Source organism: Microchirus variegatus, assembly GCF_963457635.1.
Source record: "Microchirus variegatus genome assembly, chromosome: 13".
Taxonomy (NCBI): Eukaryota; Metazoa; Chordata; class Actinopteri; order Pleuronectiformes; family Soleidae; genus Microchirus; species Microchirus variegatus.
Window position 1 is genome coordinate 25,687,796 of NC_139814.1, and position 11,689 is coordinate 25,699,484.

The window sequence follows — 11,689 nt, forward strand, 5'->3', positions numbered from 1 at the left end:
ACTGTGATATAAACAGTACATTTTTACCATAATTGTTCAAAAAACTTTGCTTTACACTCTTAAAATAGCTCTTAAACACTCTAAAAATCACCTTTGCTTAAGTTTGATTCAAAAAAAGTGTGTGTGTGCGTGCGTGCGTGCGTGTGTGTGTGTGTGTGAGACAAAAATCAATGACAATAGAAGCTAAAGTTCACTTATGATTCATCACTTTGTTCAGTTTTAAAGTGTTAAAGTCTTTAAAAGTGTTTTCAGACTCAGGAACAAGAGATTTAATGAATTTAAAGATAAAACAGAGGAAAGAGCAGATTATTGTTGTTGTTGTTGTTGTTGTTATTGTCGTCGTTTCACTGAGAGCAGAGAAGTTAAAGATTTAAACTCAGAGTTTAACTCACTGATCCTGAAAGAACTCCAGACTATTTGAGTTTACACAACTCAGCTGTGGATCCAGGTGAAGAAAAAACACGGACTCCAGCATAGAGAGGCTGAGAAAACGTGGTGTGGACTCTGTGGATCAGAGTCATGGTGTCAGAGACTCTGTAGAAGGACAGAAGACCTGCTCTGTGGTCCAGGTAAACTCCCACTCTGGAGACGACAACATCTGAGACTTTAGTGTAGATGTTGTTGTGAACAAACTGACAACTGTTTTGGTAACAATCTAAAGACCAAGATTTGTCATTTAATCCAAATCTACATTCACCTGAACTCCCTGATCTTCTGATGTTCTTGTACGTCACTGCTACACAAACTCCTCCTCCTGTCAACTCCACCTCACAGTAACAACGTCCACTCAGACTCTCTTCACTCAGGACCTGATGATAATAAGTGAATCTGTCTGTGTGATCAGGATAAGACTGATCTTTATTCATAAATGTCACTTTTCTGTTTCCCTCAGATAAAAACAGACGTTTGTTTACTGTGTTTGGATCCAGTTTGATTTCCTGTGAATATCTGAGGAACTCAGCTCTGGTCTTTGGTTCTGGTTCTGTCAGTAAAACATCTGCTTCAGCCACAGCCAGTGAGATGTTTGTCCACGTCTGGGTCAGGACGTCCTTCAGTTGTCCTCTGAGCTTCACCACAGCTGCTGTCACGTCCTCAAAGTGTCTCAGAGGACGGACGTTGATGGTGGACGAGTGTGTAGATGGACTGAGTGCTGACAGTGAGCCGTAGTTGAGGAGAAACTGGTTGTGGTCGTGTGTGAGTGAGAGCTGCTTCAGTTCAGCTTCTCTCTTCTTCAGCTCAGTCTTCTCCTGCTGAAGCTTCTTCTCAGCGTCTCTGACTCGACTCACTTCAGTTTGCTGCTTGGATCTGATCTGCTGCTTCACCTCAGAGCTTCTTTCCTGCAGGAGATTCATCATCTCAGTCAAGTTCTCCACTGTGTCGTCCACAGCTTTATCAGCAGAGAGATTCAGAGCCTCCACCTCCTGTTGAAGCACCTTCACGTCTCTGTCTATGTCCTGGACTCTCTGCTGGACTTCTTCTTGACTCAGATCCAGCTCTCTCTGCTTCTGCTTCCTCTCTGCTGCAGCTGAGACTGTGTCGTGGTCTTTGTGTTGGTCCACAGAGCAGAGATAACAGATACACTGATGATCAGTGCGGCAGAACAAGTCCATCATCTTATCATGAAGAGGGCAGATGTTCTCCTGGAGGTTCTTGGAGGGCTCCACCAGCTTGTGTTTCTTAAATGCAGGTGATAGATGATGAGGCTGGAGATGTTCCTCACAGAAAGAGGCCAAACAAACCAAACAGGACTTGAGAGCTTTCAGTTTCCTGCCAGTGCAGAAATCACAGGCCACATCTTCAGCTCCAGCATAGCAGTGATGAGCAGGAGCAGCGTGGAGTCCAGTCTTCTTCAGCTCCTCCACTAACTCTGCTAACATGACGTTCTTTAAGAGTTTAGGCCTCGGTGTGAAGGCCTCTCTACACTGAGGGCAGCTGTAGATCCTCTTCACGTCCTCTGAGTCCCAGTGGTCTTTAACACAGTTCTTACAGAAGCTGTGTCCACAGTTCAGAGTCACAGGATCCTTCAGAAGATCCAAACAGATGGAACAAGAGAAGCTTTCTCTGTGCAGCTGAACTCCTGCCATTTCACCACCGTCTGACTTTCTCTTCCTCATAAATGGAACCAGGAAATAGATGTGAGCTCAGAGTGGGCGGAGCCACTCCCACTCTGACATGGAGTGAACTCTGTTCTTAGTGACACTCCCTGTGTGTGTGTGTGTGTGTGTGTGTGTGTGTGTGTGTGTGTGTGTGTGTGTGTGTGTGTGTGTGTGTGTGTGTGTGTGTGTGTGTGTGTGTGTGTGTGTGTGTGCGTGCGCGTGCGCGCGTGCGTGTGTGTGTTGAAAGACAATGAAATGACTGGTGAAGATTAAAAGGCTTCTCCTCCGTGAGGAGCCACACAAACACTCAGAGACAGGAGGAGGACGACAGTGCTGTGAAATAATCACACACACGCACACACACACACACACACTTCCTGCTTGGACCTCAAGCATCAACATGGCATTAAAGGACCAGTGTGTAACATTTAAGATGAAGCATGTTTTCTGAGTCTGGGTTAATGGGTTAAAAATGTACAACATAAACAAAACAAAGAAAACAATCACACGCTTTATTGTGTGTGTGAAGACTGCACTTTCACCATTAGATGTCACTAATTCCTGCAGGAGAGTGAAACTCACTGGCCTGCATGCAGAGTGTGACGGTGAGTCAAATAGATCAAATTTAATTTATGCCACTTTTACACGACTGTGTCCAGGAAAAAGAGGCGGAACTTACAAACTGTGCTGTTTTCTCATCACCTCCTCTGGAGCCACTCGTCACAGATGATTCATACAAATCTATTCTGAGCCTGTGGATGTATCGCACACACACACACACACGCACACACACACACATTCTTGTACTTGCTGCATACTGAGGACTGGGTTGCTGAAAAAGTGAGGACCAGCATTTCTACTTTATAAATCAACACAATTACAAATATCTACTTCATGAATTGCATCTATAAAGAACTACTAGTTGCAGTACCATGAAATGTCTGCAGGTGGAGCCCTAGAGCAAAAAGGGCTGCAGAACTTGGCAAAATTTGACAAAAACGTCATACTATACTATCGTCCAAAATAAAAATAAACATTTTTACCACAAATTTTTGTTCCAAAATTAAAAAAAAAAAAAAAAAAAAAAACGTGGTACTATACTATGTCGACCAAAATTTAAAAAAAATTGTACCCAAATTTTTTCTTCCAAAATTAAAATAAAAACCAACTAAAAAATGTCGTACTATACTATGTCGACCGAATTAAAAAAAAAAATGTAACCAAAAATGTTTGGTCCAAAATTTGACAAAAACTATACTATAAAAAATGACCTCACTTTGATGGTTAAAAACCCTCACTGGTCCTCAGTATGCCACAAGTACGAGAACACACACACACACACACACACACACACACACACACACATACACACACACTTTATAAATCAACACAATTACAAATATCTACTCCATGAATGACATCGATAAAGAACTGCTGGCTGCAGTACCGTAAAATGTCTGCAGGTGGAGCCCCAGAGCAAAGAGTGTGTGAAACACCAGGGCTGCAAAAAAAATAGCATGTTAGCACCAAAATGTCCTCACTTCGTAGAAATGACCTCACTTTGTTGGTTAAAAACCCTCACTGGTCCTCAGTATGCCGCAAGTACGAGAACACATACGTGCGTGAGTGTGTGTGGCCTCCGAGCGGTTACCATGACAACAGCGTTAGAGGTGACATCATTGCAGCAGTGTGACATCATCGTCAGACGGTGACTCATGCTGCCTCTCCACTATTGAGTGTGTGTGTGTGTGTGTGAGTGAGTGAGTTGTGGTGTTAGAGGAAAACACTTCACACTCACGCTTGACATTCAAACACACGTGTTTTATTCTATGTAACAAAAATAATGACATTGTTTGTTTGTTTGTTCTACGGCGACGTCATCGAGAAACAAAAGGAATCGACAGAGACATTTGATTCTTTTTTTTTTTTTTTTTTACATCAAGGTCAGAGAGAAAATGTCAAAGAATGAAGTTCTGTTGCACAACTGAGCACAAATCCATCTTTGTTTAACATCGGTACAATCCGTCCGTCTTTGGCACGTCACATCTGCGCGGTAGATGTTTCTCAGAGTGGTTTTTGGGTCAGAAAACTCCGTGGGAAAACTCTAAATACAGATAAATAAATAAAAAAAAGGGATTTTCTTTCTAAGGAGGGAGGGAAGTCAGAGTGGCTGAAGCAGAGCTAATAAAGGACGGACAGACTCCAGTAAACCAGAGGGAAGTCGGGATCAAAACATTGTGTATAATATAAGCTGTGTTTGTGCGACTTAATTCATCTGCAACATATCTTTCATTCCTTCATTTTTTTCAGAACAGAACCCGTGAGTCATTTCAGGTTTCTGTGTAATGTGTTTTTCTGCCACTTGAGGGCAGCGTAAAAACTCAAAAGAGCCAAAGAAAACACAGCGTTTATCATATTGTTTTTATTATTATTATTATATATGATATTATATCCTATAGAAATGATGGACTTTTGTCTCCCATTTTGAACAGAAAACAAACTGAAAAGCGAATGATTTTTGTTCTAATATCAAAAATCATTCCAGTTATTCAACTTTATTATTTTGTTTATATGCATTTATCTTTTTTATAGTGTGGACTTACTCACTAGCACACATACATATATATACATATAGATATATCCGTGTCTATATATACATATATATATATATATACATAGGTATATATGTATGTGTATATATAAATATATATATATAGGTATATATGTATGTATTATATATACACATACATATATATGTATAAGTATATATGTATGTATATGTATATAAGTTTATATATATATATGTATTAATATATGTATATAAACATATACGTGTATATATATATGTATAAACATATGTATGTATATACATACATATATACATACATAGATATATCCGTATCTATATATACATATAGGTATATATGCATGTATGTATATATATATATACACATATATGTGTATATATATATACACACATATATATATGTATATATATGTATGCATATATATATATGTATATATATATACACATATATATGTATTTATATATATGTGTATATATATGTATATATATATGTATATATATATGTGTGTATATATGTATATATATGTGTATATATATGTATACATATATATGTATATGTATACATATATATATATATATGTGTATATATATATATATATGTGTGTATATATATACATGTGTGTATATATATATACACATATATGTGTATATATATACATATATATATACATATATACATTACATATTTTAATGGAGTTTAATGGAGTCTGTCCATCCTTATATGTATATATATATATATATATATATTAATATATTATAAATTAAAAATACAGGACGATCTGCAGTGGAAAAACATGCAAAAAATAAGAATATAAGACAGGAAACAGCCTGATGAAGTAAAGTTTGTAAATTGTTGAATTTGATCTTTATGTTCGTTATAATAATCCACAGAGTGATGCCCATAATCCATAATCCATAATCCCACTGTCCCCTGACCTCGAATGTGACTATTATTGTAGAACTGCAACAGCGTAGGCTACAGCACACACACAAACACACAAGTCCCACATGTACGTGTACTTGTACTACATGTACTTGTACATGCACTGTATACCAGCGGACCACAAAAGCAAGTGTAGGTAATAATACTCAGTGATTTCGGTGTGAAATTATTATTATTATTATTTTTTACAAAGTTAAACTCAAGACTGAGGCATCTCTTGTTACACAAATGATACAAATACAAAACTCTCTCTCTCTCACACACACACACACACACTTCTCAAAAGTCATTATTCATCTGTCACACACACATTTGCACACACACACACACACACACACACACAGTAACTGTGTCGTCATATGAAATCAGCTCTATGCTAACCGGGTACATTTACATGTTTGTGTTATATTTGCGCTTGTCTTATATTCATAAATACGATTACAGTTGTATCAATAATGTACATCGTGGAGTTTTAGCGTTACTTTATCACACAAACGAACTTTGTTCTCCCGGCCGTCGGGGGAGGGGAGTGTTGTTGTTTGTTAGGAGGAAGAGGAGGAAGAAGAGGAGGAGGAGGAGTTAAAAAACGGGTTCAACAACAAACACGAGAGAAGTCAAACTGTTTTACAACACACACACACACACACACATGAAGTCTGAATCCTTAATGCATAAATAATGAGTTGGTTAGTGCAGTGTTTAGGGACATGTAATTCTGCAGTTGGTACAGTTTGGAACAGAACGTCCTGATCCGAGTGTGTCTCCGCTGCGTAAATAAACAGTATAATAATCCAGTGTTTCCTGCTAAAAACCACATACTGTTGCTTTAAATCCATATAAACTGTACACAGGTCAACATCGTCTAAGACTCAAAATGACCTGTGAGGCCAGTGAACTTCTAGTCTGGTCATTTGGGTGATTTAGTGATTAGAGATTAAGATTAAATCTTGATAATCTGTTGCGATCACAAATATTTAGGCTGGAAAAAAAACCCCAAAAACATTTATGACAATGCAAAATGAATCTGTAAATAACAACAAAAACAGACAGAAATAAAACAGGATTAAAGCATTAAAGGCGCCATATGTAAGAATGTGGCCAAAAACGGTTACTACGTTCAAATCTCAAAACATAAACATGGAAAAAAAAAAAATTTTAATGCAAATATTTTGTCTGTACTGTTGTTGTCGGTGAGTTCAGTTTGTTTTATGAACATTATTAGGTGACATATTAGGAGGATTTTACGGCCGGTTGCTTTAGATTTATGACATAATGCACCTTTAACTGAAAATATACATGTAGATAATTGTAATTAAAACACCAGACAGGCGTATATATATATATTTATAATTAAATGTGGAATTTTGTCATTTCGAAAACAAGTGTAGGGCCGCAGGAGATCGACTGGCGGGCCACATGTGGCCCCCGGGCCTTGAGTTTGGGAGCCCTGGTCTAAAAACACACACAAAAAAAAGCTTCATTTCAAACCAACAGAGAACTGTTGCTGACCTCGTAGACCATTGGTTCTCAAAGTGCGGCCCGGGGGCCAATGGCGGCCCGCAGAAACATTTCTGGCGGCCCCCGCAATGAATTACAGTTGATAGTTTTAATCCTGGAGCGACTAAGCTTGTTAAATGTTTATTGGACACTACTGGATACAGACCAATAAGTGTAAACAAAAACACTGGGTATTTACCTGGTTTCTATATGGTGAATTTTAGTGTATTATTGTGTTATAAGCTGGTAATAAACAGGAAGCTACAGCCCCCAATTACTAGCTATTTACCCAGTAAATATATGGTAACGGAAATGTGATACTTGGTATTAACCTGTAATTAGAAGGTAAGAACAATGGCCAAAATACTGGGTAATTACCCAGTAAATTATAAAGCGTTATAACATTAACGCTTATATTACTTAACGCTAAACTGTAGAACTGCAATCTGGTCATTAAAATGATTACAAATGGGATTTATTTCTGGTTTTTTTTCCCTTTGGCGGCCCTCAGTCCAATGTTGGGTTCCTAAATTGGCCCTCAGGTATCAGAACTTTGAGAACCCCTGTCGTAGACGAAGCGTCTTTTATTCACATTAACGTTAACGCCGAGCTTCCTCTTCAACCTTTCGCCCCTTTTTTCTACCGCATTGATTTTTCCCTTAGATCTGAGCTGAAGTCGGCAAAGTTATCAAAGCGCTTCCTCTCTGACATTTACGGAGGAGGAGGACGAAGAGGAGGACGAATACAAAGAGCGGAGGAAGAGGAGTTTTTATTTTCCCTCCAGCGTTTTCACGGCGTTCTCTGAGACATTCACGGCCTGTAATTTTCTGTCCTCACTCCACAACATTGTAGTATCTGTTATCTATAATTGCCGTGCGTTTGGTCTATTTCTGGTTTCTCTGCTTAGTTTCTCGTGTTTTATGCCAAAATGATCCATAAAATCAAAGAAATTGACGTTTGCTGTTGCTGAATAAAGATAAACTGAAAGGGAATTTTGTGTTTTAAAGACAAAACACCCACAGAATGTGTATGAACTCTACTACAAAGACAATTCATGCTACGTCACGTTAACTTATCGCTGTTGATGCATTTCATTAATGCTTACCACTGCACTGCAACAGTACAGTGTAGTATATGCTATTTAATTTACTATTGTTTTGTCATTTATATTACCCTCCAAGTGTAATCTATCTACTGTATATCTACATTTTCCAGAAAGGTCAAAAACAGAGCCTCTATTTATGTATCTGTAAATGGGTCACAAGAGTGGTTTGTTGGATCCTTATACAGTATAAAACATTTCAGTTTAAGTGTAAATGTAATGAAATGAGATATTGAATCTAAAACACAAGCAAACAAACAGATTTTGATGTGGGAACACATTCACACAAACATTTGATTTCCCTCGTTTTGCTCTCTATACTGTAAATATACTACATGGACCAAACGTGGTGTGATGTCATTCCTGTGGGAAACTCAAACTCAGGCACTTTAATGACACGGTAATAGGGAGTTATTTTAGTTCTAATAATCTCTTAATAATCTGTAAAAAGATAAAGATCCACGCGACGACAAAGGAAAAGTCTCCTGTAATCTCACATGTACCGAAATCATCAGTGTTTCCCAACCCTGATCCACAGGGAACGAGGCCGTGCCATGTTTTAGATGTGGCCCCCTGCTCCAAAAAACACCTGATTCAGATGAAACTTTCATTTTTTATTTTAATAATTTTTTTTTTTTTTTTTACAAAAAAAATGAAAAAAAAACTTGAAATCTCGAGTTTCAAAGTCGAGATCTCGAATTTCAAAAAAAATATGCATTTTTTTTTTTTTTAAATTTGTCAAAAAAAATAAAAAAAAATTTCATCTCGACGTTGAAACTCAAAATAAAAAAAAACAACTTATTTTGAAAAAAAATTGAACTCTCAAGATTTCAAGTTTTTTTTCATCATTTTTTTTTCTCGTCACTTCGGGGGCTCTATAAAACATAATTTTTTTTGAAAGAAATATATATATTTATTTAATTTATTTATTTTTAAAGATAAAAGTTGAAACATTACGGAGCTCCTGAAGTGACATGAGAAAAAAAAAATTTCGGAAAAAAAAAAATTGAAATCTCGAGTTTCAAAGTCGTGATCTCGAATTTCCAAAAAATATGAAAAAAAATGTATTTTGTCAAAAATAATTTTAAATCACGACTTTGAAACTTGAGATAAAAAAAAACTTTTTTTGAAAAAAAAAACAACAAATTTTTTGGAAATCTCGAGATTTCAAGTTTTTTTTCCCATGTCACTTCGGGGGCTCGGTAAAACATAATTTTTTTGAAAAACATATATATATTCATTTTATTTATTTATTTTTAAAGATAAAAGTTGAAACATCATTATTATTAATTTTTTTTTAAAAAGTTGAAACATTCAATTTCTGGAAGAAAAAAAAAAAAAAAAAATTGACAAAAGTTGAAAGTGTTGAAGGTGTGTTTTTTTGGAGCAGGGCAACATGTAAAACATGGCAGGGCCGAGTTCCCCTGAGGACCAGGGTTGGGAAACAATGATGATTGTGTGAGTGACACCTCTACAGACTTATTTTCACGGGTTGAAAGAAAAGAATGACATCAGTCAGGGGTCTGTTGTGTTCTTATGGCTCAGTATTGTCAAAAAATATAAAAAGAAAAAGAAAGAGAGACTTCCTACCTGTCTCCTCCTCCTCCTCCTCCTCCTCCTCCTCCCTCAACTGCATCCCCCCTTCTCCTCCCTCGCTCATGCTCTCATGTTCCTTCACTATAGTTTCAGTCCTCCCTCCCTCCCTCCCTCTGCATCTCCACCCATCCCTCTCTACTTCTGCACGTCACACTGCAGCAGTAAGACGATGGAGGGGTCGGACTTGGCGGCTTCTTTGAACTCCTCCAGGGTGATCTCGTCGTTGTGGTCCTTGTCCATTTTGGAGAAGATCTTGTCGACGCGCTGCTGCGGGGTCAGGCCGTCCTCGTTCATGCGCATCATGATCACCGTGCCCACCATCTTGTAGATGGCCTGGAAGAGGGGGGGGGGGGGGGAAAAGACAGAAAGGTTCATACCTCTTATCGAGGCTTTTTTTTTAGCCTCGATAAGACACGGAACCACACCTCTATGATCTCCAGCATCTCCACGCGCGTGATCTTCCCGTCGCCGTCCAGGTCGTACATGTTGAAGGCCCAGTTGAGCTTCTGCTCGAAGCTTCCCCGGGACGTGATGGACAGGGCGCAGATGAACTCCCTGAAGTCGATGGTGCCGTCGCCGTTCTTGTCGAACGTCCGGAAGGCGTGCTGCGCGAACTTGGAGGCGTCGCCGTACGGGAAGAACTGAGGCGTGGGGGAGGGGGGGGGGGGGAAAGTGACACAGACGACACGTTCTTAACCGCAATCCGTCCCGTTTGGTCTACTCCAGGGGTTCTCGGGTGTTTTGAATTTGAATGCAGTAACCAGTTTTGGCCACATTCTTACATATAATATAGATGTGTAAGTTAAGTTAAGTATATATAAGTTATATAAACTTAGTAAAAAGAAAAAAATACATGACACTGTAAAGAACCCACATTATAAAACAATATAAATATATAGAACAATAAAATACTGTAAATAACTGAAAAACAACTAATTAATCCTCTTCATTTTCCAACTTGCAGAAAGATAACTTCACACAGGTTAAAGTGAGGTGGGGCCCCTTTAGGGGGGGTTTCCTACTGAGATGTCATTGCAAAAATCCCCCATTGTTGTTTAAGGGGGACGGGGAGGCGGCTGCTCACTGCACATTTCAGTAAAAACAGCCCTCAGGCTCCTAATGTCGGGGGGGCCCCCCTATCGGCTCGGGGGCCCCGAGCAGTTGCCCCAGCCTTGCCTGTTCACAAGCTGCGCCCCTGGTACAGGGGTTGACCGTCCCACTGGCTGGACAGCGTTCCGAAAAAGCTGCAATTTTAGTTGAATAGCCCTGCTTTTTAGGTAAATTGGACTCTAAATTGACCGCGAGTGTGAGAGCGGATGGTTGTTTGCGTCCACGTCCCCCCCGTGAACCCTCGCGTGGAGGATAGAGCCGCGGGTCGACGAGTGAGAGCGTGAACCCGGCGCGTCCTCACCTTGACGTAGAGCTGCTGGAACTCCTCCAGGTTGAGGATGCCAGAGGGGCAGTCTTTGAGGAAGCCCTTGTACCACTGCTTGAGCTCGGCCTCGTTGAACTCGGTGTTCTTGGTCAGGTCGTCCAGGACCTCCGGGGCCAGCTTGCTGTTGTGTTTGCCCATGGCGAGTTCGCTCTGTCGCTCTCTCTCTCTCTCTCTCTCTCTCTCTCTCTGGGGAGCAGCAGAGGCAGGGACTGTGGGGAAGGACAGAGAGAGACACAGGCCGTGCACTCAGGAGATGGAGGCGCCAGACAAAACAACAGCAGACGCTAATTCCCCCCCGCGGCGCGTTTGCTTTAGCCGCAGTGGATGCGCTGGATACGTGGCTCTGCGAGTCGAGTCTACGCGTCGCAGACTGGACCTTTAACAGTTAACGTTCACCGCTGTCACCTTGTGTGATATAATAAGAAAAAAAAAA

The 11,689-nt window shown here is 39.6% G+C and overlaps 2 protein-coding genes across 3 annotated transcripts; both read right to left on the reverse strand.

Annotated features, from left to right (window-relative positions):
- Nucleotides 1-413: 413 nt before the first annotated feature.
- On the reverse strand, nt 414-2,084 carry LOC310935492 (tripartite motif-containing protein 16-like; the record flags this gene model as incomplete). Its single annotated transcript, XM_083899412.1, has 1 exon — nt 414-2,084. The coding sequence occupies one exon, from the start codon at nt 2,082-2,084 to the stop codon at nt 414-416; it is 1,671 nt and encodes a 556-aa protein (XP_083755538.1).
- A 7,872-nt stretch (nt 2,085-9,956) lies between these two features.
- LOC310935792 (visinin-like protein 1) lies at nt 9,957-11,394 on the reverse strand (the record flags this gene model as incomplete). Of its 2 annotated transcripts, XM_083899746.1 has the most annotated exons (3): nt 9,957-10,154; nt 10,247-10,462; nt 11,233-11,394. In XM_083899746.1, the coding sequence occupies 3 exons, from the start codon at nt 11,392-11,394 to the stop codon at nt 9,957-9,959; spliced, it is 576 nt and encodes a 191-aa protein (XP_083755872.1). The 2 variants fall into 2 exon arrangements, with proteins under 2 accessions (XP_083755872.1, XP_083755873.1); XM_083899747.1 differs by lacking the exon at nt 10,247-10,462.
- Nucleotides 11,395-11,689: the final 295 nt, after the last annotated feature.